The following is a 27,426-nucleotide window of genomic DNA, read 5'->3' on the forward strand; positions in this document are numbered from 1 at the left end:
TTAATAAAGAAAAGGCATCTTTTATGTTGCAGACATGCAGTCTAGAATTTTCTTCTTATTGAAAAACACTTTTATGAATCTTTACCACCAAGGAGAAAAATTACATTATCCCAAGGTTTGGGAAAATTCCACAGAAGAAGCCTGATACAGACTAGGCAAAGCAGGCATTCCCCTGATTACATACTTTAAAACTCTTACTGTACAGTCCTGAGGCCTGAATTGCCATTTGCCATATGTGGCACTGACTTAAAGCTGATGATTCCTCTAGAGGGCTTCCAGATGTACTGTTTTGTCTCTTCTTCCTTAGATCTGGGAAAATTTCCTAATAAAATGTTATCAGAATTAGAGAGATTTTTAGAAAGTTACAGTTCTGGTGACAAAAATTTTCTGTCAAAGAAACAGTCCTTCAAGAGCACTGTGTGATTTCTCTGGGTGCAAAATTATCTAGAGCCTGAAAAGTGCTCAGACAAAACTCTCATTTCCTCCCTTGGGCTATTTTCAGTATATGAGAAGAAGTTTTTGGATTCTGTAACCTGCTGGGTATCACTCAGTCACCAAAGATTTTCCTTTAAAAATGATCAGTGGTTTTGGCAAGTGTTTGAGAACTGAGGGAGTGCCCCTCCGCAGCAATGGCGAAGTTTTGCTACTGGCTGCATCAGCAATTGTATCAGTTTTTGTGCTCATTTGTTTTTGGAGAACTCCCTTTTGCTCTGGCTGAGCAGGAATGTCAAGCTGCCTCCAGATGTTGGCCAACTGGGCTCTACATCTCATACTGATGCTAAAATGGTGTTTTTATTCTGTTTGCTTTTAAATCTTCAACAATCACCTAAAAAGCAAATGCAAATTCTCACTTGTTTCTTTTGTGAGTAATTTTGACTTTGATTTTTGTACTTTCAGGAAGCTGTCATTGTCAATGGTACCACTGCTTTTCAAAATTGGCTTGTGCCAGGAAGCACAGTTTACAGGGAATTTTGGATTTTCCATGTGGTAAATCCTTCAGAGGTTATTGAGGAGGGGGCTCAACCAAAATTTGAACAAAGAGGACCTTACACATACAGGTAAGAAAAGACCCTTTAATATGTGGCACCATATCTACTGAGATACAATTTATTCTTGAAATTCCATCATCATACTTCAGTTAGACATGATAAAAATGCGTAAATTGCAGCTAGACACAGGAATCCCAAACTTTTTCTGGATTGTGTCTAACATAATGAAAACAAAAATGGAGATAGGTAACAGGATGTGAAGCTGCTTGCTCTTGAGAAAAACAATAATTCATTAGCCACAATATCACAGAGATGGTTGTGTTCCTTCCTGTTCCGTTTTCACCAGTTTTATAACAGGAGAAAATGTGCCAGATGCCCCAAAACCAAGAGATTATCTTATCATCCATACATTACTAATGACTTATTTTAATAATGTGGTTTGGTTTTGTTTTTTCACCGTTATGACTTTCTTAGTCAATAGCTTTTCTTTTTTTCAAATTTTGCTCAGAAAAGCATTCTTTTTTTCTGAGTGGACTAGCTAGGACATAGATGCAGGAAGGTTTTATTATTTGTTTAATGTTAAATATGATGTTGACATAGAACTTCCTGAACTAGCTGATACTTCCTGAGTTATTAAGCTCATAAGCTTATATTAAGCTTATATTATATTAACTATATTATTATATAAATTATATATTATAATTAATAATTATATAATCAAATATAATATATAATTAATTATAATATATAATGAATCTATTAATGATCATAGAATTCATTAATTATATTATTATCTTACAGTTATATAAAGCTTATATTTGCTATCACTGGTACCTGTGTTAGAATATTTTTTTCCTATGATGATAAGACATTTCTTTTTTGATAACTTTAGGGATGTAGATTATATTCACAGGGTAGTTTTCCATTTCAGCATCTTCAGCCAAAGTGCCTTTATGCCTAAACACTTACTTATTTCTCAATGGAAACAGATAAATTTTGTTTCACAGAGTACCTGGGAAGACAGAGGAAAGGATTACATAGGAATGAGAAAAGAATGGTTAAGAAATACTGCAGAAGGTGAATTCCCACCAAACAGAAACATTTTACTCTGGTGCTGATGATGATGCCTTTTTTTCTCAGGGACAAATCTCAGCCAGAAGCTTAAGTCTGACTAAGTCAGAAATGATGGCTATGAAATGAAGGCCCCTCTCACTGCTGCCTTCCTAGGATATTTGGTCTACCTGAGTAACTGTGACATTGAGTCTCTCTCTCAACCTCCCTTTAAACAGTTAATAATTTATTACAGTGTAGAACAATTCAAAAACACATTAATTAGGAAAGAAAATCTCCCAGCTTTTAGGTGAGTGCTCTACACATTAGGCCAATAATTACAAGATCCAGGTGCTCTTCAGGTGAGACCTACCTGCACTGGCTACATCTGCACCATGGGGAAATGTTCTCTGTATCCTTTGCACTCCCCTACACTCATGCTGGAAGATCAGATCCTGAAATATCTTAAAGATCCCTTCTGGGATGAGCTGTGATAAGCTCTCTGGACCTACAGCACAGGATCCCTGCTATTTGATCCCTGCTGGCTGCTGTCCCACAGAAGGGTCAGCAAGAGAGTGGGACTGGAAGAATGGAGCTAAAGCTAGAACTGCAGCAGAAATTTGTACCTTAGAGATCTGCTCTCTGATCTCTTCAGTGGGACTGAAAGATTGCTTATAAACCTCTACATCATATTAAATATCATCAAAGTAACATTATGGGTTTAACCTGTTTCATTGCAAGACAAGTCTATCAGATTAAATATCTGAGTTTTTATGTCTGTGTCACCACCTTCTAATTACATGCACCACCTTCTAATTACATGCAACCAGCTTATGAAGTGTGAAAAATCATAATTCATTTAAAAATTATTAACAATTATAAGGTCCATTTCCTTTATAAATGAATTGCTTTTATTTTAGTATCAAGAAAGATTATTTCATTTGCCAATAAGGAAATATTTCCAAAATAACAATATTTGTAGAAAATTGAATTTTACATGTAATCACATGAAAAGTTTATAAACCTCTTAGTCAGATGTTCAACATTCATTTTACCAAAGTGTTCATCAACTCCTCAAAAACCTTCAGCCAGACATACTTATGTGTTTTCTCAAAATTCAAAGATAAAAAATATTCTCTGTTTGTGTTTTGTATTTCCAGGGTGAGATATTTACCCAAAGAAAATGTCACGGAAGGTGAGAATGGCACGATAACCTACATGTTGCCTAATATTGCTCATTTTGAACCTGATTTGTCTGTTGGGACAGAAAATGACACCTTGACCGTCCTCAACCTCGCTGTTGTAGTAAGTAAAGAAAAAAGCCATAATGTCCAGATACAAATGTTGAGAGAATAGGGGAGAAGTTCATAGAATCATAGAATGGTTTGGGTTGGAAGGGACCTCAAAGACCATCTAGTTCCAGCCCTCCTGTTGTGGGCAGGGACACCACAGTGTGTTCAAAGCTCATAAAACATCCTCCTAGTCAATTTTAATATGGGAATAAATCAAGAGTTTGTGGATGGGTTCCCTTTGTGTGAGAGCATGAACATGTTCATGTACAGCATGAACAGTACAGGGTGGATTTGCCATGCTCTTTCCAAAATACCCTCAGGTCTGCCTGGCAGGGGAGGCTGCATTGATTCCTACACCCAGGGTCTGCATGGTCTTGCCACCACAAATCCTGGGCCCCAAGGTGCAATTCTGTCCTACTGAGCATTAGTTGTTCAAAGAACATAGGGATCTTCACCTAGAATGGTGCTTGAGCCTTTTTAGTCATGGTGTTTTTGTCTTATCACAGGCTGAGAATGTTTGCCTATGACTAATATTTATAGTTTTCTTACTTATATTCAGCCCTGGTTGTGTTGCACCAACTTTCTGGTGTTTGCATGAGTGCTCAGGATTGCTGTGAGGAGGTGTCTGCAAGGGGCAGAGTATGAAGATTGTTGGTGCAAATACAAAATAAAACCACGCCAGCAGTCACAGAATCACAGAAGAGCCCATGTTGGAGGGCACTTCAGAGGATCATCTGATCTGATCACAGCTTTTTGGAAATCATTACTTGCAGCTATTGAGAAGCCCATCTGGCCATGGTCCTGGGCAACTGGCTCTCAATGGTGCTGCTTGAGCAGGGGTTGGACCAGAGGGTCCCCAGGGCTCCCTGAGAACTTCAGCTGTTCTGTCATCCTGTGATTAAAGCTGATCTAGTGAATCAGTCAAGTAAACAGTCAAGAAACATTTTCTGCTTTTGTGTAACTTATGGCCAGTAATTGTTTAGTTAAGAAGTGTCAGTTTTATGTAGAAACTTAACTTCAGGGAGTTGTAAATTTGGGAACTGGCTTTGGCAGACATTTCTTGGAGTCGGTCTCTGTGATTTTAATTCGAAGCACATGCAGAATTTTATACTAAACATTGATTTTTTTGCCTTTGTAGGCTGTACCTTCCTTATACACAAACACTTTCGTGCTATCAATGCTAAACTCTTGGATTAAAAAATCCAATTCAGCCATACTGCAGAACAGAACAGTCAACGAAATACTGTGGGGATACACAGATCCCTTCCTAGACCGCATCCCCTTCCCTGTGAAGTCTTTTGTGGGAGTCTTCTACCCGGTAAGTGAAACCAATGAGGAGGCGATGCCTTCAGTTATCATTCTGTGAATAAAACTTAAGAAAGCTGCTCTGAGGAAGAAAATGCTGTAAATTTGTTCAATATTTCTGACTGTTATTCCTTCTTCTTGCATCTGTTACAGTATAATGGGACAACTGATGGACCGTACAGTGTGTATACTGGGACAGAAAATATTACAAAAACAGCAATAATTGAAAGCTATAAAAATAAAAGGTATCATAACATTGTAGAGTAAAAAAAAAATACATTTTCAAGGTATGGCTTTAAATACTTGATTCACTAAGAGCTATAGATAAATAGAAAAAACTACAATGATTCAAAGGAAACAGGATCAACCTTGGGCTTAGCAAAACCATCACTTTGTTTCAGTTTTCAGTAGTTCTGTTAGGAGCTTGGACTTAAAACAGTTATTGATTCTTTGATACAAGTATTTACTTCTGGTTTGTATTCTTAAGTAGATAGTTTCGTTTTAACCTCTTCTAATGGATCCTGTAATTTATCTGAATTAATGAACATCTCTATCCTGTGCCTTTGCTAATGGGTCAGGATATCCAGGAACAGTTTATTTGGTAATACAGGTAATCAAAGTACTTGCATGGTAAAATCTACTACATGCAGCATGACTCTTATTTTATCTTACAGGACTCTTTCATACTGGGAAGGCCACTGTGATATGGTCAATGGCACAGGTGAGCCTATTAAAGCTTTTTAAAATTTCAACACTTTTCTTGATATTTCAAGGGAATAATGAGCTACAATATTTAAATTAACTACCCTGGGCTTTGCCAGTTCTGTATTCTGTATATTAAATATCTCTATATATGCATACTACTACTATGGTATATGCATATTTGTGTATCTATTAAAATAGATGAATTATTTATTACTGCACATAATTTTATCTATGCATGCACACAGCCTCTACATCTAGAGTAAATGTGGAAGAGAAACAAAATTATCCAGTTCTCTTGTTTCTACTAATTATATTCATATGACAATATAATTAAGAGTCTGTTTCTTTGCTATAGTAGTTGAAAATTATCTTGGCATTTTAATAATGCACATTCATTTACACTGTTGAAAATTTAATTAAATGCACCAGAATGGATATCCTTATATATGAAAAAAAATTAAGGCAACGAAGGAGGAGGCTGTCAGATGAATGGCTTGTAGATCACTAGAAAATGAAAAGGGATGAAGAAGAAAAGCAATTTAGACTGGGATGAATAGACTACAGACAAATATTTTTGAATTTTCTTTTGGAGTGCATGGGTAAACAGCTGAGTTGTTTGAGATACATTTGTTCAAGGTAATATTTTTCTTTTTGGTTAGTGAAAGCATTGCTGTGAGGACACCACAATCTGTAGAGCTGAGGCTGGCAGGTGTCTTGGTGAAGGCTTTTGCAGAAAGCTCCAGACCTTCAGTAAATAAAGGCTTTTGTGTTGGGTTGTTTTGTTTGGACTTTTTCACGTCTATTTTCCATTCTGCTTTACCTGGCATAGATAATTTTCCTTTTAACCCAGACTGTGCAGCCAAGTATTTGAAGTATTTAAAATATATCACAAGATTCTGATTTTCCACAACTCTGTGAGCCACAAAGGATTAGTTCCTTTTTAAACCATGTAATTAATTTTATAAGAAACAATATTATCTTACATTCTAGGACTTCCCCTCTTTCTTATGGGGCATAGAATTTTTTTTTTTTTAGCCAGGGTCAGCTTTTTTGTTTATTTTTCTTCTGTAACTGATGGAATAAACATATGCTGCTAACTAATTAAGTGCTCTACGGTGAAAATGAGCTTTTACTTGTGAGCAAAGATTGCTGCACAGTTCACAAGGTCATTCAGTGTGACATTGCTGTATTTGAAGACATAACAGGTTTAAAAATCTTGAAAGTGTGAGAATTCTACCTTATCTTGTAAGGTTTCACACGAAAGCTCAACATGTATAGGAAAATATAAAAATAAAGATAATAAAGATAAAAATATAAAACAGTATATTTGTATGGGGCTTGACAGGACTCCATGTTTGCCAACCTTACAAGAATGCCAAGATTTAGAAAGACAGTGTGTGCTTAGGATGATTTTGAGTGTTTAAAAAAAGTGCTTCTGTCAGCAGTGGGCAAGTGGCAGTGTGTAATTTAGCCTTGGCGCTCATGCCAACTGTGATTCAAAGACATCACAGATGGTTGCAATTGTTTGGTTATGGCTGCTGCCTAAGAAACTAAACAGAAATTGCTGCAAAAACTAACAAATGTACTGGCTAAAGGTTTGTTGCAACACCTTAATAGGAAAATGGCAGAGGCTCCTCTTACATAACTGTGGGTGCTTGCAATGCAGAAATACAAATCTGAGTGTCTGCACTCTTTTAGAGAAAGTGGAGAGAAACAACACCCAAGTGCTGCTCCTCTGAATTATTTTGCATTTCTACCATGGGGTGATGTGGATTTGTGCTCTAGAAGTGGCTTCCTCCTCTCCATTAGTTCTAGAAGGGCCTCAGCTTAGAGACTTGCTTGAGCAATCTTTGATGGAAAAGGTTTAGCACTGATTGTTAAATAGACAGTGTTGAAGTCTAAAGGTGTGTTTCTTATGAGCACTGAGTGTCATAATTGCATTTGACTCAAGGATCTTTAGAAAGGTTTAGGTCTATAAACATAGGTGCATAAACCTTGAAGCAACGGCAACAGAATTTTTGCTTCATATTAAGCAGTTTCGTTGTTTCTTTTTTTTTTAATATCCTCTGTTTTAAATGAGTTTGATAACATAGCTTCAAATCTGGGGGCAAAAAAAAAAAAAAGCTGCTATATCTTGGCTCACTTTCAAGAACAATTACATGTTATCTGTGAAGTGCCTGTCAATGTGCAATAACTTACATAAACGTTTTCCCACAAATGACTCATATTGTTTACTTTCATCACAGCTTTACAGGAAAGTAACAACTGAGTACTGAGCTAGAAATTAAGCCATGTCTTCTAAGCAGAATTGCTTTCAAGCTCTTGTTTTCTTTTACCCACAGATGGAGCATCCTTCCCACCGTTTGTTAAGAAGGATCAGGTACTGCGCTTCTTCTCCTCTGACATTTGCAGGTAGGCTGCTCCCTCCCTGGAGTGTGTTCACACCAAAATGTGCCTCTGAGTGCTCACACCCAAGTGTGCCTCTGAGTGCTCACACCCCAGTGTGTCGCAGAATGCGGCCTTTGTCGGGGATGAACCATTTGTCGGTTGCAGGAAAAACTCGGGGCTCAATATGAGTGATAAGCAAGTTCCGTTTATTGAAGAGAGCATCAAACACTTATACAGCAAGTAATAAGTTTATGAATATTCTGTAAACCAAGCGATCTATTGGTTAAACTATACCATCAACTCTTCCTCATTCCTTTGGGCCTACATTCTCTATTTCCCACATCTCTCTGTCCACTTGTTATCATACCCAGCTAGGCCCAAGGACACGCTATCTTGCAGGTGCAGGACTTGGAATTAGCCACAGCCTTGTACTTTTCCAGTCTCTAGTCAGTGAAATTCCCAACACCAGTGTGCCTCTGAGGGCTCACACCCAGCTGTGCCTCTGGGGGCTCTTTGTTTTCAGAGGGTGGCTGCAGTGGCTGTGCTTGGGCTCAGGTCAACCAGGCAGTGCAACATAAACTTTGCACCTGAAACACAAGTAAACTTGTGATGTGTTCATGATTCAGAGACTGATTCTACCACTCTTATGTCAAATAACAAGCTAATACAATGTACTTTATTTCAGCCAGTTACAGATGTATATTCAGGAAAATGTGACATTGAGCTGTTAGACGACTTTAAAAGGCACTGAGGACCACAGGATTCAATGTCATGAACAACTTGTTAGGTCAGGACCCAGCCTTGTTTGGTCTGAGAAAGCAACAGGTACAGCAGGGTCCAGTTAAGTCCATCTTAGGCACGTCTGGAAGAAATCATTTATGCAGAACAGTGTGTACTGTCACTCAATAGATACTCAAAAATTTTTCTCACGGGATATTTTTACATATTTTATTTTTATGTATTTACAAACAAGCCTGCTTATTTAATCCCGTGCTGATGACTTTTAAGCCTGCTGCTTCTGCTGGGCCATCCAGTGTCCCCAGGTTCTCCAGTGGGATCACTGAAAGAAATATTAAAGATTTCAAGCGCATCACAGTATATTTACTTTGGGAAGTTCATACCCTATATTTATTTTGCTGACTGGAAACAGATGCTTCCTTTTTACTAGGTTTAAAATGGGTCATTTGCTTTGCAGAGTGGTGGGGTTTTTTTAAGATTAATGTTTTTACATGAAGATTTTTTTTTTAAGGAATTTTATCCACAAACTGGAAAACATTTCCCAATTCATAGAAAACAGAATTCTATGCAGAGGAGAAATGATAAAATTCTTTGGATTGATTGCACTCACAGTTTGAGAGATCCCTCCAGCCATTTAATTCTCACAATTCATAAACAGTAAAGGACAATAACAGCTGTCCAAAGGTCCTGCAGAAGCAGGGTCAGGAAAAATTGTTCTGTCCATGTTGCAAAACCCTTCTTTTGTTTGGCTGCAATACAAAGTGTTGGTGTCCTGGTTGCATTACTGTGTAGCAACCATACCTCTGCATCAGCTCATAATGAATTAGCAAAAAGAAGCTTAAGTAGTATTCTGATTCATATGCAACAGAATAAGGTTATATGCAAGATGTTATCTGCATCATAAAGCTTAGATTACCCTAAGGTCAGCAAAAAACTGTGTCAGAGATGCTTTATAAGGATAAGCATCTCTATTGCAGTCCAGAAACTTTCGAAAACCTCGGAATGACTGTGGATGTAGCTGTGTGTAGAGAAAAGAGATCTCAATTAATTTGTTCGTTTTGTCTATATTGTTTATCATTAGTATTTGAAATTTTGTTTGTTGTTTTGTGTATTGTCATGTTCACCACTGAGCTGGTACATCCTTTAGAGAAGGTGTGGAATATTCTCCATTACAGAGAAACACCCCCACAATTTGCTGAAGAGTGCAGCAGGAGCCTGGACATTGGGTCCCTGGGGGGATTGTTCCTTTTAAGAGAGAGGCAGCTGGGGAGATCCTTCAAGAGCATTGCCACGAATTTAGACTTTTAATCCAAAAGGCTTGGAAACACATATCTCCTCTTTTGTGTTCAGGTCAATCTATGGAGTTTTCCACAGCGAGCAGGTTGTGAAGGGGATCACACTGTATCGTTTCGTGGTTCCTCGCGAAGCGTTTGCAGCACCAACTGAAGTCCCAGACAATTATTGCTTCTGCACGGATAGAGAAATATCAAAGAACTGCACCATAGCTGGAGTCCTGGACATCAGTGCCTGCAAAGAAAGTATGGTGGTGACACAGTACTGCCACACAAGCCACTGAACTGGGGACAACACACTTGTGCTGTAGCTGGGGTGTTACTCTGATATCTAGGATATTTGTGAATTCTTCCACAGGTTGCTTGTAGACCCCTCACATTTCTGAAACCCTGTTGCCCAAAATGAGCACTATGATTTTTCTGTATTTTAGATAGTGCAGTGCAAAGTTGGGGTACTGTGGATTGTGTACTGAAACTGCAGGAGTGTGTGTAGAGAAAGGAAAGGAGGGAGAGAAAGAAACGAAAGCTAGAGATAGCTCAGCACCTTGTGTCTGAGGCAATTCACACACGCAGCAGGGTGGGTATGCCCACAGCTGCATGTATGTACACAGACAATGCTGGCTCAGTGCGGTGCTGGTGAAATAAATACAAACTGAGTCTGCATTTGGTGCACGGTGAACTGTGAGAGGTCCCTCCAGGCTAAAACAAGATCGTGAAGGTGGGCAGGGACAGTGACAGTGATGTCCTCACCTCAGCATGAGAATGGGAGCACTGCCAGCTCCACAGTGTAGGCACAAGACAAGCAGCATTTATAACCGCAGTTTATTTCACTATGCAAATTTTCCTCTTTACAGCAAAAAAATCACAAAAATTCTTGAATTTTGGAGTTTTTTTGGTTTGGGTTGGGGCTTTTGTTTCTGGGTTTTTTTTGGGTGGTGGGGCTAGACTATTAACATTTTTATCAGGATTGTACATCTATGTAGCACGACTATGTTTAGAAATGACATGTGAAGATGAATGCCAAAGCAAGGCTTAATGGTTCAAGACTGTTTGTTTGGTTTTTTTTAATAGAAAAACCAGTATATATCTCTCTTCCTCATTTTCTTCATGCAAGTGAATCTGTATTAAACGACGTGGAAGGCCTGAGCCCAAATGAATTGGAGCATGAGACATATCTAGACATAGAGCCTGTAAGTCCAAGTATTTAATACTTGTACCTTGGGAAACCTGCAATGTTTAAATTTAATAGTAGTAGAGTGTGCCTTTTACCAGAGGGACAAGCAGAAGATGCAATATTTTCATGCTTGCTTTTCTAAGGTCTGCTCTCAAAGTGGTATGGTTTCAGCAGGGGAAATTTAGAGCAGAACTTTACCTCACTCTGACCTTCAAAGTTTGGTAAATCTGTTTTGGTTTTTACTTATTGGAAACATGGGATTGAACAAGATACGTTCTGCAAACTGTGAAGTATGTTGTAGCTTTTCTATGATCTTCAGGTGCTTTGAGAAAATTATATTCTATGAAAAAACTTCTGTTTCTTCTACACTTTGTTTTTTTATAAAAAATCTATAACTAGTCATTTTTTGGATAATTACTATCTCAATTGAAACTCAATAAACATAGATGGGTTTATTTCCTAGTACTAGAACTCTGGAGAGTCTGATTTAGATAGACCTAATTTAAGTGACTTGAATTGTCCAGCAGATCTCCCAAACAGAATGAATTTATTTTGACTTCCTAAAAATTTATCTCTATTTCTGTTTCAGTGATTCAGATCTTTAAGTGTACTTACCAAAGTTTTCTGAATTGTATGATGAACTCCAAGGTTCCAAAATTCTATTTTGCTCTTACTTTGAATGAAAAAATAAAATTAATAATTTCTCACTAAAATTAGGCAATTAAGCTATGTAACTTCAGTGAGGAGAAATGAAGTTAAATCTTTGAAGTTAATCTTTTCACCTTATTTGAAATAGAGACATCAACCAGATTTTCCTAAATGTTACACAAAATTTTCAAGAATCACAGCCATTTTTGTGAAAGACAGAGTAGAAGAAAGATATGAAGAAAATATTTGACCTTTATATACATCTGTTTGTCCAGATGTGAAAAGTTTGTTTTCAGCCCTATGCAAGTTAAATATCCTTCATTTTGAAAAAGAAAATTTAGCTTATTTTTGGTGGAAAAAAACCCTGAATCATATCTTTATATGAAATATGCCATGACTGATTTAACTTTGTCTTCATATCTAAATGTAAATTACAAAAGTAACTACGGTAAAGCCACAAAATTAGAACTTCTGTGAGAAATGAGAAACCCTTAGAAACATAACCATTTCATAAAAATTAATCCTTCAAAACATAAGGATAAAATATTCCAAAAGTGTTTTTTGACAAGTCTATATATAGACTTTGGCATCTAATTAAGAAATTTAAATTAATGTCTTGTTGGATGTTTTTCACTGGTTTTAGGTGACTGGTTTTACACTACGATTTGCAAAAAGGCTGCAAGTAAACCTTCTTGTGAAGCCTTCAGACAGAATTGAGTAAGTGCTACTTCTTTATTTTATTTTTAAAGAATTTTTTAATTGGGCTGATTGGTCTATGAGAGCATCAGTAGAAATGTCTTGAAGAAGGAATAAAAATACTTCCCCAAAGCTTGTTCATAGTAAATCTTCCTGAGCAGGACACTGCCCAGATATTTTAAAACACATTTGATTTCCCTACAGAAGGTTACAAGGCAAAATTTTCTTAAAAATAACATTCTTATAAAACCCAAATGGAGCCATGAGGATGAACAGAAAGACAAACTTTTATTATTTTCTCTAATAAATCCAATGAGAAAGAGAATTTATGCATTCCCTGTCACTAGATGGTTTTATCACAAGGGTAAATGTGACTCAAGTTGTTTTTTTTTCTCCTCTTCAATGGCCCAAATGCACATGGATAAAAATCTTGTACATATGGTGGACCAGCATCTTGTGCATAATAACACCACTCAGATCTTTATCCCTCTCTGTGTCTGACTGCCCATATACAGAAGATTAGACAGGAAATTATGGTTGCCCAATATGTAAAATGGCAGCTATTAATTGTAGTTTTGATTTGGTTTTTTTTTTCACTCCAAAAGTATATTTAAAAGGTACATCTGAAAGACAGAAATATAGTTAGAGAAGAAAAAAATGTTTAAGTAGAGAGTGGGCTCATGTAAGAAACTGAAAGTAACATGCTGTACTTTTTTTCTCATTTCAGACCTTTAAAAAAAGTTAAAAAATCCTATGTGTTCCCTATTCTTTGGCTAAATGAGGTTAGTATATTTTATGTCTATTAATATTCTCTGATTTGAAACAAATAAACAAAAAATAAATACCTATCTTTTCCAGTCTTAGTGCCCTGAAACTGGGTGATTAAACTCACACTGTGATTTGCAGTGCACCAAGAGTATATTCACCAAGTGAGGTCTTGCATATGTACCCTTCAGTGATGTTTTTTTCTTGCGCTGTTTCAGTCTGCTGTTATTGGGGATGAGAAAGCAGCAATGTTCAGATCTAAAATCTCCGGCCGGCTCCAGATGCTGAGCACGCTGCAGATGGCGCTGATGATCGGGGGCTCCGTGATCTTCCTGGCCTTCCTGGGCTCCTTTTTCATATGCAGGTCAAAGAAATTAAAATAAGTAAGTAACCTTTAACAGCTCAGTCCTCGGCAGTGACTTCTCCTCAGGGTTTTAGGAGTTCAGAATCGTTGCCTATTTCGCTGTTGTTATTTTTTTTACATGCTAAAAAATTCAGTAGTTGTTGTGTAGGAAATCATCCAGATAATTGGCCTGATGTTTTCAAGTTCTCTTCCCATCCTAAATCTTTCAGGATGCTCTTAACTCAGGGGAGGTCATTGGGAACTTCATCAGAAGAGCAACATTTTTGTTTGTTGTGATTTCCTTAAGACTGACATTTAGTCCAAGGCTGTTAAACTGCTGAGAAGTGCCCTCCAGCACCTTTCTGAGACAGAGGCCACACAGCTGCAGATTGCTGTGCTCTCCTAGGACATACCCCTGCCTGAGGTTCAGAGAACCCGCTGTAAATGACACTCAATTTCTATTGAGTGCTGATTTCTCACTTCTTTCTCTCAGTGGTGCATGCCTGTAATGTCAGTCTGAGCACCCCCTGGATGTACCTAGCCCACAGAGGAAATATACTCTCATCAGGGTAGACTGACCAAGTGGTGGATTAATGTGCTGGTGCCTGGGGAAGCAAACACATTTTTGGAGTTATGTAAAAAAATTGCAGAGACATGAACATTATGGTGGAAAGTATGCTGTAATAAAGAGGTATTCTTAAGCTGAAGACTTGCTGAATTCTGATTTTATTTCACAACAGGTGAAAAGACTTCAGAGGCAGTCAATGTTTAATTGATATTTCAGCTAAGCAGCTTGTTAAAATTCAGAGACAAAAGGTATGACTCAAGGCACAGTCAACTCATGTGCTGTGGAACTCAACATGTTTTTCCATTTTGAGAAGACCAGCTTACTAACCCAAATAAGCTGATGTTTCTGAAGGTCCACACTTCTGACATCACCAAAGAGGCCACTCTGGAAACTACACTATCAAAAGACTTTATCTGAAACTTGTTATACATTTTAAATTGCAGTTATGCAGACTGAAGGTGCAGTTGGATTTTAGTCCACCTTCTGCCATTTAAGCAACTTGCCACTCATTTTCTTCTGGATTTGCAAGGAAACGAAAGCCGCTTGCTGATGTTTCGTCTCCGAGCACAGGCTGGGAATGACAACGACTTGGAGCTCACGCTGTGCTCTAGCTGCTCTCATTGCAATATTTCCCTCCGTTCCTTCAAGGAATGGAAGCTGCTGCCATAGTACTGCTCTCTGTCCTCTATTCAGGGATGTGAATTGCATTGAATGTGAAGTTTATTTTGTAAAGTTACTAACTGCAATACATGAAGTTTATAAAAGACTTACTAAAACACGTGGTTCATGCATTTTATACGGACATGGCTCACAGATACACCACAATCCATATGCTGATGGAGCTCATCAGCATTTGGCTCCACAGCTGTTTGTTAATCTGAACCACTCCCTAACTCCCAACCTGCTCCACTGCTCTTCCCGTTGTCTCCTGTGAGCTTGTATTTCTGGCTCTTGTTTGAACAGCCTCTGCACTGCCCTAAGCCCACTTGGCCCGAGGCCTCCCTTGGAGAATGATCTGATATGTCACCTGACAGGACAAGAGAAAATATTCCAAAATGCTTCAGAGACAGGAAGGACTGAGATAATGATTTTTGATCAAACATCAGAGGGTCCCACTTGCTATAGAAGCCCATAAATGAAAACAAGTAGCCCCAATTACTTATTGATAAACCATCTGCCACAAGGAAATTTGTACAACCATTTGTTTAATGAGGTGCATCAGCTTGTAGACAGGTAGCAAACACTGGCATCCCCATAAATAGTTGACTTTTTCATTTGATCTGAATGCTGTGTTTTATTCTGACAGTAAATGGGGCAAATGCAGAATGTTGCTGCGTCTCTTTCCATGGATTCAATAAATTCAGAAGAGTCTAAGTTTAGCATTTTCTAAGATTTTGTTTAGGATCTTTTATCCCCTTATTTAGGACCTGGAAAGAAAAAGGGAAATCAAACATGGCCAGCCTGTCACATCCTGCTGTTTGGAAACAATGCTACAATGGACTTTAAACCAGAAAGTTGCTAATAAAGTACAATGTCTTTGGCTGGGTATCTTTAGTAAGGTGTTCTTATCTTTGGAAATAAAGGGAAAATCCAACTGACCATAATGCTGGTGTTTTATTGCATTGTTCTTCGTGGACAAAGTTTTGTAGCTGTCAGTAGAGCTGATGAGCCACAGAAATCCCAAGAAATTATTCTTGCAGGTGAGGTCTGTAAGGAGGTACATGGCTGCACTCTCCTTTCAGCTGTGAGCAGCTGGTGTGACACTGGAGGGAAGGGCTGCTCTCAGCAGTGTATTTGATTACTCATGGTGCTGGGTAGTCAATGGAAAACACCTTTTTCTCATATTCACATTATTGCTGGTGTCATGCGTGATGCTCTGTTCCCATATTAGCCTGGGGACAATTTGACACAACTGAAGCCATCCCTAGAGTCCTATGGACTGCTCAAAAAAGTATGAGGACAGCTGAAGTCATTAAGCCACATCTCCTCTGAGGTAAACACAGCTCTGCTGGGGCTCAAAATCTGAAACCAACTTCCTATAATAAAATATCTTTTGTGTCAGGATCTAACATGAAAGGAACAACAGAAGTGCTCATGTAGTTCTTGATATGCTAAGATTTCAATTTCATTTTATTTGACTTCAAGTACATCGTCAGTAAGTTAGTGTTTGCTTTACTAGTGTCATTTAGAGCTATGTGGTGCTCCAGCAGAAGTGATCCAGCAAGTCAGGCCATGATTTAAAATGTCTCAGGGCCAAATTTTATATGGTTTGTCCATATGTATAATCTCATTGATCTCAATGCAAGTTTTGGCTTTTAAGCTGTGTCCAGCACCTAGACTGCACTTGAATTGTAATTTTTAGTTTCTTCATCCAAAGCATCAGTTACAGTTATTGTAAATTCATTATACTAAGCCTAATGTTAAGTATTTACATTTGTTCAAACAGTGCAGGGTAAACTTTCATTAAAAACATTAATGAAAATACAAATAAAATAAAGCTCAAATATTTTTTTCAGATATCCTTATGTTTAATTGTAAATAAAGCCTTCTGTGTTGAATAATTAAGCTCTTGTGTCTCTTTTCTTGGTATTTTGGGGTATGTTTTCTTTTTCTAGAAAACCACTTTTGGGAATTGATAAATAACTGAGGCTATTGTGGCATTCACATTCTCTGAACAGAGAGAGATAATTCTCTCTCTCCGTTTTTTTTCCTGGAGAAGCACAGACAGAAGAAGAGGAAACAATTCTTATCTTTACTTGCTGCTCCTGTTGTTTTGCCCATGTAGAACGTGTTGGGAAGATTGTTTACCTGAAGTAAGTTCTTAATGGGACTCTGGTAATGATTGTTTATATTAATTGGCCTATTGGGTCAAAGCTGTGTCCTGGCTGTGGGCAGACAGTCATGAGTTTTTTTAGTATGTAATTAATATAGTATAGTATAGTAATAGTAATAGTATGGTATGGTATAGTATAGTATAGTATAGTATGGTGTGGTGTGGTATGGTATAGTATAGTATATTATAGTACAGTACAGTATCTCTTTAATATAGTGTAGTATAATGTAATATAGTTTAATAAAGCAATTGTTCAGCCTTCTGAATCAGTGGAGTCAAAAGCCAATCACTCCCTGTGTCAGGGGCTCCCTGCATTTACTCTAGGCTATGGCTAACCTTGTTAAATCATTTTGCTCAGGCATGCTGCAGCTCCCTAGAAGGGCATGTTTCTGTGTGCTACATTAGAAATATCAGTGGCATACAGCATTCACTGTCTCTGTTGGTCAGAACCCAGTGCTAATAACACCAGTGTTGTGCATTTGATTCCTGTGTGGGCAATTCACTGAAGAGCTGGATTCAATGACCCTTGTGGATCCCTTCCACCTCAGTACGCTTTGATTCTGTGATTTATGTTCTGGATCACAAAAAAGAGAAGACTTTGTGGAACAAGGTAAGCACCAGCACGTCTAAACTGTGGCAATTCTAAAAAAACCCCAGGAATCCAAGCAGGGAGAGAGGCCTGTTTCCAAATCCCTGGAGCTGGATGTGTTGGCAGGATGGTGTTGGCACATCCAGTACACCTTACAACACCGTTTCCTGGCTCGGCTGGCCCAGCAGGTTGGGTGTCAGGCAAGACTGACCATGCCCATTCCTCACGTTCCCCACCCACCCCAGGTCCTTAAGTGTGATAATTGCTTGTGAAAGTCGGCTCTGAACAAAGACCTGACAGCCCACACACTTACACCCAGAGCAGGTGTGCCAGCTCTTGATCTCTAACTGTAATTATGCATTCAAAGCATGTGTTAAAACCTGCTCTTCCCACCTCGCCTACCACTGTCTGACAAGGTAATACAAACATGTTACTATACCCCGAAAAAGAAAGACAATTATTGCCTTCTACGTCCTTTTAACTGTGAAAGTAGGGAAGGGCTTGTTTTGTTCACGGGTCTAAACATCAGCATAATAAAACAATAAATTTAATAACTAATAAAATATGCTTGCAGCTTCTTTTTTTTTTTTTTTCTTCTCAGTAGTCATATAAAAACAGAAATCAGAAAGACAAATGACTTGCGCATACCAAATGTAAACTGCATTTGCAAATAAATGCTATTTGTTTTCCATTCTCTGTTCCCTCCTTGCCTATCAGTTGGCCCTGATGCTCAGTGGTTTCACCCTCTCCCAGCAGTACCTGAAGCAGGAAGGGATTTGCAGCCCACCTGGGCAACACCAGGCTGGGACCTTTTTCACTTCTGTTTTGTAAGAAGAGAAAGCAAATGCTTTGCAGCAGGCGCCACCCAAAGGATATCCAGGTTTTCACAAGTTCTCTTGCTTCACCTCGGCACAGGCAGTCAAAAATTCTGCTGGCCATAATGAAGTTTTGGTACCCCTGTGAGTTAGCATCACTAGATACAATTACAAAACTTTTAAAGCAGTAAAGCAAAAAGTCCATCATAAGTGTCAGCTAGATGAGAGATTGTTGAATGCAGCTCTAAGACAGATTTTGATCGCCATTAATATTCTGTAGTGTTTTACTAAGACTAGGGTTTCCTTTAAGTTATACTAATTGGTGTTTTTATAAAATACATGGTTGATTATATAAATAAACCCACCCAAAGTTTCCAGGACTCTACTTCTTGCTCAGCACCCTTTGTGTAGCACCAAGGATGTGTGTATGAATCAGGAATTACACAGAGCTCTGTGTATGCTCTTTCATGTGACAGATTTGCAATTTTAACTTTACCAGATCTGTGTGTGGGATTGGGAAAGTCACATTTTTGCCCTTACTTTGCCCTCATAATTTTTCCAGCTGAAAAGCCCCCATGTGAATGCTTCTGAAGTTAAATGTCTGGATTGATACTTTCATGATAGGAACTAAACCCAGCGGTAGAAGGTGAAAGCCTTCTGGAGTACCTGCTAGAGGTGCAGGTACTCTTGGGTACAGACATTTCTTGTGTTTTTGCTATAAATGTGGAAGCATTTCCTTTTCCATGCATTCACTCCACAGGTGTAACTGTCTTTATGCTGGTCAAACACTGGGTCTGTTTTGTGAAATAAGTTATCACTACAGTGAAAGCACCCCCTCCACAAACACACACTGTGTTGTGGTGGGAGCTGCATTTTATTCTGCAGTCTTTACAAGCTCAGCCTGGTTGTCTTCAGCAGGAGAAAATGAAGAACACTATTGACATTCACAGAGTCACTCTGACAGCAAACAAGGAGAAAAAGGTTACCAGAAGCCACTAATTATTTCCATCTTTTCTATGAGTAGTGGGAATGCATTAAGAAAGCACTTCTGGCAAAGCATAGACTTTAATTCTATGACAAGTCAGTGCAGTTAAGAGCTTAATTCAGGAAATCTCTTCCAGTAGACATCAAATCTTCCAGGCAGCAGACAAAGACTTTCCTGGCATCCAGGAGCATCACCTGCTTTGCTGAATGGATGTACATGAATGTCATCTTGGTACAGATGATCTGAACAAGTCTAACAGACACACAAATCACACAATTTTTCTAGCAGTAAGAACACGTTAATGGCCATAAGTATCAGCCAGAATGTGGAATATGTGCATTCCAAAAGCTCCTATTCTGATTATACTAACTTTGATGAAGGCCATTCTAGGGTTGAAATTATTCCTTCACATGAAGCTAAAGTCCAAGAGGAAGATGATTTTTAATCCACAAAGATGAAGGGGATTTTAGGTCTGTTTGAATACTGGTTGAGAAATAGAGAACTCTTTCTGCTAGTTTTAATTCTTACTGGGTTAGAATCAGAAGTAGTCAAAAACCTAGAGCCAGAAACTCTCTATCTCCCTTTCTATCCTGGTGTAGAACCTCTTAACACAAGTGCTAAATTCATCTCTTCAAGGAAGGACAAAGGTGGATCAGTTTTTAGTTTGGATGATCTTGGAACACCAGATTTTATTAATCCAGATGAAAATCCAGACTTTACACTGTGTTTCACCTGAATTCTATTCTGGAGCCAAGCACTCCCTAGGCATTGGAGAACCAACTCTCAAAATATTTAAGTACTTCTGTTACAGGCTGTTTTTCACTTCAAAGGGGGTATTCTGTCTGGAATTCCTGAGTGAAGAGGCTGGTGGTCCCTGAAATTTTACACAAAAATAAAGAACAAATATACACAGATGGCTTATCATGGCAATGCCTCATGCCACTGTGAAAACATTAAAAAGTGTATTAAACTCATCTGGTAAGAGAGTCCTTCAAGACTTCACAGCTTCAGGAACATGAATGGTCAGCAGCCTTGGCTGTGGTGGTAGAGGCTAAACCACAGCACATCAAAGCCTTCCAGATAGAAATTAAAGCCATTATTCCATAATGTCTAATATCTCATTATTCAATAAAAGCTGATATTGGAATCTTATTAACATTCTCACAAAGGATTGAGACAGAAGAAATCAAACAGATATCTGAGTTTAAACCATTTACGAGTGAATTAGTACATTTGACTTTGTGTTTCAATCTCTGTAATGCAGCACACAGATGAGACCATTTAGGCAGTTACCTCTGATCAATCAGATCTGACTGAGACTTGTTACATAGCTTTATGAGTGCTTAAATTTTTGACAAGGGGTTAAATTCACCTATTTAGTCATCAGCCCTAGAAGACCAGAAGTTCTCAGTATTGCACAAAGGATGATGAAATTTGTTTACAAGCAATATGTATTTATTTTCATGTATTACATGAAATATGTATTTGTCATGTCCATAGCTCATGGTATACAGAAAGTGTAACAGCAACTCTTCCAAAACAAAGCTCAAAGAAGTACAGGAGATAGTGGCACTACAAGAAATTACAGAGCTCCCTTCAGATGAATATCCTTTTCAGGACATCTTTTCCAGTAAAGCATTGCCTGTAAATACTATTTTCCAAGTATCTGCTATTATATGTTATCTTGCTATTGTGCCATTGTGCTAAAAGAGCTTGCTGAGATGTGCTTCAGTCTGGAACAGATTTTGCTGCTCTAATTGATTGCTGAGCCTTGTGTGTGCACATTACTGGGAAATGCTAATTGTCTATTTCAGCAACTCATCTACTGTGCTCTACCATGTCCCTAATACATGGCTTTAAAGTAAAAATTGCAAATTAGGAATGAAATGCAGAGGTAGGGAAGAATGAAGGGCATCTCAAATGGTGACGGGAATGACTTTTGACAAAAACTAACTGCACCGCCATATCAGCAATTCTTGAGTGCCCCCTTGCAAAGCAATGAGGATAGCAGCACTCTGGAAGAGCAGGATAGGGAGAATGGCTGCAGATGTAGGTAAGGATCTGTAGGCTGAAAACTAGAAAGTGAAAGGCAAGGTGAAGAGCTTCACAAGAAGAACTAGAAAGCTGATCACAGAGAGCCTTGGGCACTGCACAGGTTGGGACACCCTGAACCTCATATCACTGGTGAGTTTGCAGCCCCCAGCTGCTCACCACTGATACTCTGCCAAGCGTGGGTGTGTGCCTAACATGTGCAAGCCAACCAGGGAAAGCAGGAATTCTCAGAACAGTCTAATAATATTACCTATCAATATAAATGCAATCTATCTCAGGACATATAATTTTTTTATTAGTATCTGGTTTAGGAAGTCACTGAATTCATATCATACCATATGTCACTCATGGTTACCTCAAATATCCTGGGGGATGTTCTGTGAGAAGTCTTGCTAGGTAATTTTACAATCTTTTTCTATAGCTGCATTTTTCCAGACTGGGCTTTTTAACACATCTATTGAGCTGAAAACCAGGCAGAAAGAGAGGTCACGAGTGCAGGAGGCCACAAAAGTCATGCAGGAGGTCGGGCACTGATATGTCTAGATTTTCTGATTTTCTCAGAGTTCCTCTGAGAAAACTGCCCCAGTCCTCCCTTGATGAGCAGCTAAATTACCTTATTCACTGGTATGGGACCATGCATTTAAAGTTTAAATCCTTTCCTGTTCTTTATTCACACCTTAGCCCTTTTATGGTACCTCCCATAAACCTCTTTCTAAGCATAAGAAATGAATTGCAAGAATACCTAACTAAATAATTCAGGAGCAGTTTTCTATTAACTTCTCTTGCTAATCTCTTCTAAGTGTTTTATTTTTCACAGTCACTTCTTGGATATTCCAAAACAGTGTTTTGGAAGAAATGCTCTCTTGCAGCCTGAAACCCAAAATGTCATGGTTTGATACGAAAAGACATATTTTACTGTTTTGAAATTATTATTTTTGTCCCTCATGCCAGACAGAGCCAGATGGCCACAAGATGGACCCACTGCTGGCCAAGGCCCAAGCCATCAATGATAGTGGTAGTGCCCCTAGGATAACATAGCCAAGAAGGGGGAAAAGTTCTGAAATTGCAGCTGGAGAGAGGAGTGAGGATATCAGAGAGAGCCCTGCAGGCTCGAGGGTCAGCGCAGAAGGAGGGGCAGGAGGTGCTCCAGGTGCCAGAGCAGATTCCCCTGCAGCCCCTGGGGCAGCTCCTGGTGGGGCAGCTGTGGCCCCGCAGCCCAGGGAGGCCCATGGGGGAGCAGAGATCCACCTGCAGGGTAGAAGAACCCTTGCCAGAGCACAAGGATGCCCAAAGGAGGCTGTGGCATTGTCCAAGCCCACAGTGGAGCAGGTTTGTGACCCTGTGCCATGCTGTAGCATTGTGCTCCTGAAGGAATTCAGCCCATGGAGTGACACATGCTGGAGCAGTTCATGAAGAACTGCAGCCTGGGGGAAGGACCCACACTGCAGAGCTTCATGAAGGGCTGTCTGCCATGGGATGGAGCCCACCCTGGGGCAGGAGAAGATTCTGTGGAGTTCTTCCCCCAAGGAGGAAAGGGCACCAGAGGCAAGGTGTGAGGAACTGACCACAACCTCCACTCCCTGTCCCCCTGTGCCACTGGCAGGATGGAAGTAGAGAGCTGTGAATAAAGATATGGTCAGCAAGAGGGGAGGGGTGGGAGAACAGGTATTTTTAAGATTTGGGTTTATTTCTCATTTCCCTACTCCGATTTAATTGATAATACATTAAACAAGTTTCCCCAAGTTGGGTTTGTTTTGCACAGGACAGTAACTGGTGACTGATCTCTCCCTGCCCTTACCTTCACCCTCAAGCCTTTCATTTCCCGTATTTCCTCTCCCCAGCCTAGCTGGGCAGGGTAGGGCTAGACTGGCTTTGGTAGGCATCTGGTGTCCGGCCAGGATGGTCCACATGCATCCATGCAGCAAAGCCTGGCAATGCCACAGAGCCAGCAGAAAGTGGCACAGACCAAGGCTTTACAACTCTGCGTCACATTGTGGGAGTAATGTGCAAACTGTGGAGCACTCCAAAGGCAAACAGTGAAAAATTTTGAATGAGAAATGAGAATTCCATATTTGCATTCTCTTTTCAAGGAAATACTGAGCTGAAGGAGGAAACGCTGTGCAAGTGTGCAACACCTGCAGCTTGTCCTTTCTGCATTTACAGGGAGGGAGTACCAAGGACTCTTCCCTGAGTTCCATCCTTGTTTTCCATCCAGGAAAGGAAAATGAAAGAGCTGAGAGTTTCAAATTTCTCCTACTGTGCCTTCACAAAATTAATTCGTCCTCCTCCAGAAAAAGAAGGAAGGAGCCTGGGGAGTTCTAATAATACTTTCTTTCTGCCATTGCATAATGATTGTCCAACCGAGCATTTCTGAAGCCTCTGCCTCTTTTTCCATTTGTCCAGCGCTGGGAATCTCAACTTCCCGGCCTCACCATGCAGTTTCAGTGATGTTCACTAGATGGCAATGCAATATCTAGGCAGCCCCAAATCCTCCAAATGTCCTGGAGTATCCTGTCCAGAACAGCTCACCCTGCACCGGGTTTTGGGTGGATACACTTGGGTGTGCTGAGCCTTCAGCTGTGGAGCCTTTTATTTCACATTAATCCAGAGCATAAAAAATATGCATCAGACCACTGCCTCACACAGTGTGGATGGTTGCAGCTTTTCCAGGAGACAGATAATATAAAGTTATTACCATACCATCAGAGCATCAGCTCTCACTTTTCCTTCTTTTCTCCAGCCAAAAAACCCACCTGCTCTGATTTTCCCTGTTTCCTGGGGCTAAAAGGACACCTGACAATGATCACAAACATTTTATCTCAGTTTTGCAGAAATGCTGTTGAGTCTAGAAATGACTCTGTATGGATTTATGTAATTTTGTATTTAAGATATTTGCTTAAATGTGGATACAATATCCCTCTCAGATATTCTGTTGTAAATCAAAGCTCTAACCATTAAAGGATATATTGCCTTTACTGCAGGACTCTGCATGTTTGGTTGCAGAGAAAGGAGGATATGTTTCTATTTTTTGTATATGGAAAGAACAAACATATTTACAAAAAAATAAATGGCTAGATAGTTATAAGTTGAGAAGACATATGATAACAATATCCAGTTAATAAGATGCCCATGATAGCAGTCATAAATGACTGGAATAAAAAAATCCCCAAAAAACCCATGCACATAGCAAACTTTACTTTTAGTCTGCCTCCAAAAATGTGTCTAGAGAATGTTCTGTAGGGTTTTCAGAGTAAGCAGTCTATGAGCCATTTCTGACCCTTGTTGTCAAAGCAACAGGTAAAGCCCTGGTGAGAAGCAGCACCTCAGCAAGCTGTACAGGTCTAGTTGAAAACATGACTACTCTTCACCTCTGTCCATTTTTTATTAATCCATTTTATTAATCCATTTGTCCATTAATGTATTTATCCATCCCTCCTTGTGTATTTTTTAAACCTAACATTTATGTACTTCACAGATTTATGGAGATAGGATACCAATCTCCTTTATTTAGAAAATTAGTTTTTGTCACTGAAGAAAAATGAATTTTAAATATCTTTACCCATACGAGCAGAACTTGGCACAGAGGCAATCCTGTGGGGAACCTGGTACCAACCATAGTGAAGGCTTTTGTGTTGTTGTGCATTAAATTATTTAGAAACTTGTATCCATTACCCAAATTAGCTCCACAAATGAGCTTTGCAGCAAGTCTTCCCTGGTGGAAGCTCAGCACACGGTAGTTTATCTCCCTGATGAAGACTGAGCTCCATGCTGGGTGTTTGGAGGGCAAGGAGAGCATTGCCAGGTCTGAGGAAGTGGTGGAAGCATTTTAAAATGACAGATTTACAATGTGCATTAAACTTTCTCCATTAATGGCTTTGCCAAAGGAGATTTCATGGGCAGCTGCCATTCTGTGGATTCATCTCCAGCTGCTGGATCCTGAGGGAGCTCACACAGCTGCTGAAGGACAAAATCCTCTTTTGGGGCTTCTGTCCCATTACTCTGGTTCCTCCAGCCCTCAGCAGTGGCTGCCATGGGATCCTCCAGCCAGGCATTGGCAACCAGCAAAAAAAGAGATATTGTGAAGCAGGAGTCACTGCACACATGACATCATTACTGCATACCCACATAAACAAAACCAAAGAGTAAAATTGCTTCACCTTGTACAAGGCTGGAACTCTCCATTTCACCATCTGCAAACACACCCATGACATCCTGGGCTACATCACACTCTCCTCACCCATTTCTTTGAATTGATAACCACCTATTGCTTTGATAATGACTCCAGCTCCCTGCAAACCTTACCTGGAATCCCCAATTAATCAGGATTGGACATTCAAAGTCAGATGGCAGCGAGATAACAGGAACACATTTGGAAAGAAAAAATGTATTATGTCCCTTTAGTTAGGTGTGGCCTCACAGTCTTGAGCAACTTTACTGTCATAAATAAACAAAATTAAACTGAATTCAGTATAGGAAAATGTGCACAAACTTGTTTTTGGACATGATCTATATTTTCCCTGCATAAAGCAGCCCCAGACATGAGACTGATAAGGTCTTCAAGCTCCCACCAGCCCCTCTGCTTAAAGAAACCTTGGTTTCAGTGAAAATATGTGTTTCCAGGGCTTTTCCTCATGGAATATCAGGGATTTATTCAATGTGTGCCAACAGTGTAGCTAGAGCAAGAGGCTGCAGAGTCTGAGATGGGCAGCCTCGTGCTGGCAGTCTGACTGCAAAAAAGCACAGCCATTTCCTGGTGTCATCAATTCCTGAACATTACAGGATTGGGAAAAGGATTGGAAAAGAGTCACAGGTTTCCTGGCAGGACTGAGGTGTTTTATAACTGTGCTGCCAAAGGATAAAACCCCTTTACACCTTTTCCAGGCCATTGTTCCTGCCCTTGGTCGCTGCAGGTGGGGCTCAGAGAGGGACTTCCCTCAGGCAGCAGTTCTGCCTTCTGCAGCTCAAACCTCCATGGGCAGGGTGTTCACACCCAAATGTTCCCAGAGATCCCAGCACTGCTGACATTTATGGTTTCTAACAATTTCAGGGCACCTTAAACAACAGTTAGTCAGCTACCCTGGACCTCAGGCCCAAGGCTCAGGTTGCTGTGGTTGCAATGGGCCATGAAAATGTGAGCTCAGGGCAAAGGATCATGATGCCAGCAGACACCCACCCAACCCAAAGAGCAGCTGAGGAGCAGAACCCAAACCTAACTGCAATGGATGCCATTTAAACAGCACAGGCTTGGATGGCAAGCCAGACATGAACATGTCTGACCTACTCTGCCTTCAAGCAGATGGCCCACCCCAGCTGCCAAAAACCCAATGGAAATTCTTCCTTTAGTGCAGCCAGTGTCAGTTCAAGACATATGGCCTTACTGGTAGGTTTCTTGCAAACGAAAATTCATCCACTCTGTCTCGTTTCTATGTCCAGAGATTTTGCTGAGATTTTACTTCAAATGAGAAGCAGCAAGAATTTAGCAAAGTTTCAAATAATGCCTCCCAGTAAAAATTTTGCTCTTTCTTTTAAGAATTTTTCTACTGAAAATCAGTGGTTTGTAGTCAAGAGTTAATAAATGTACCAGCTTTAAGCATCTGGAGAAATCATAGTCCAGAATAAATTGTAAACTTTATGTATTGTTTAGCTCTGGTGTGGTCACTTGATTCCTGAGGAATGAACACATTCTGTGTGTGTAGGACAAACTCTTCACCCTAAGAATGCAATCTAGCAAACACCAGCTGTCTAGGGTTTTAGCCAACAGAACAGGAGAACAAATAATGATTAAAAAAAAAAAAAAGCTAGAAAGCTGTATTTACAGCTGCATTAACACTTAATAACACGAATTTCTATCAGACTCAAGAACAAAACTGACCTTTAAGAGTAGCAAACTTGGAATATAAATGCAAAACACGGCCCGATTCTGAAAGCTCTGATAGAAAGCAGGTTTTATTCTTACAGTGCTTGTCAAGCCTTGGACTTGGAACCACAAAGCTCTTTGCTTGCAGAGCATTTCCAGGCAGACAATAAATCTGGCTGGTTTGTGCAGTTTGATATGACAGCATGGCTCGTGCAATTCTTTTAAGCAATGAAAATACGCCCTGTGCTGCAAGATTGTGTCACTGATAAAGGAGATCCCTCTTGCATTGTTTTTCTTTTTCACAAGGGTGCTAAGGGTATTGAAATGCTCCAGGCTCATGCA

At 39.5% G+C, this 27,426-nt stretch overlaps 1 protein-coding gene across 8 annotated transcripts in view; it reads left to right on the forward strand.

Moving 5' to 3' along the window:
* Positions 1-16,516, forward strand: part of CD36 (CD36 molecule (CD36 blood group)) — a 35,327-nt gene extending 18,811 nt beyond the window's left edge. For all 8 annotated transcript variants that reach the window (XM_064702946.1, XM_064702952.1, XM_064702953.1 and 5 more), the window contains exons 3-14: positions 898-1,058; positions 3,200-3,344; positions 4,470-4,649; positions 4,790-4,881; positions 5,311-5,357; positions 7,684-7,753; positions 9,818-10,005; positions 10,831-10,949; positions 12,225-12,298; positions 13,005-13,059; positions 13,261-13,425; positions 14,126-16,516. In XM_064702946.1, the coding sequence (XP_064559016.1) occupies positions 898-1,058; positions 3,200-3,344; positions 4,470-4,649; positions 4,790-4,881; positions 5,311-5,357; positions 7,684-7,753; positions 9,818-10,005; positions 10,831-10,949; positions 12,225-12,298; positions 13,005-13,059; positions 13,261-13,425 (1,296 nt within the window). In that variant the 3' untranslated portion in view covers positions 14,126-16,516. The remainder of the gene's footprint in view (positions 1-897; positions 1,059-3,199; positions 3,345-4,469; positions 4,650-4,789; positions 4,882-5,310; positions 5,358-7,683; positions 7,754-9,817; positions 10,006-10,830; positions 10,950-12,224; positions 12,299-13,004; positions 13,060-13,260; positions 13,426-14,125) is intronic.
* The last annotated feature ends 10,910 nt before the right edge of the window (positions 16,517-27,426 follow it).

Source organism: Zonotrichia leucophrys, chromosome 1A, assembly GCF_028769735.1.
Source record: "Zonotrichia leucophrys gambelii isolate GWCS_2022_RI chromosome 1A, RI_Zleu_2.0, whole genome shotgun sequence".
NCBI classification, from domain to species: domain Eukaryota; kingdom Metazoa; phylum Chordata; class Aves; order Passeriformes; family Passerellidae; genus Zonotrichia; species Zonotrichia leucophrys.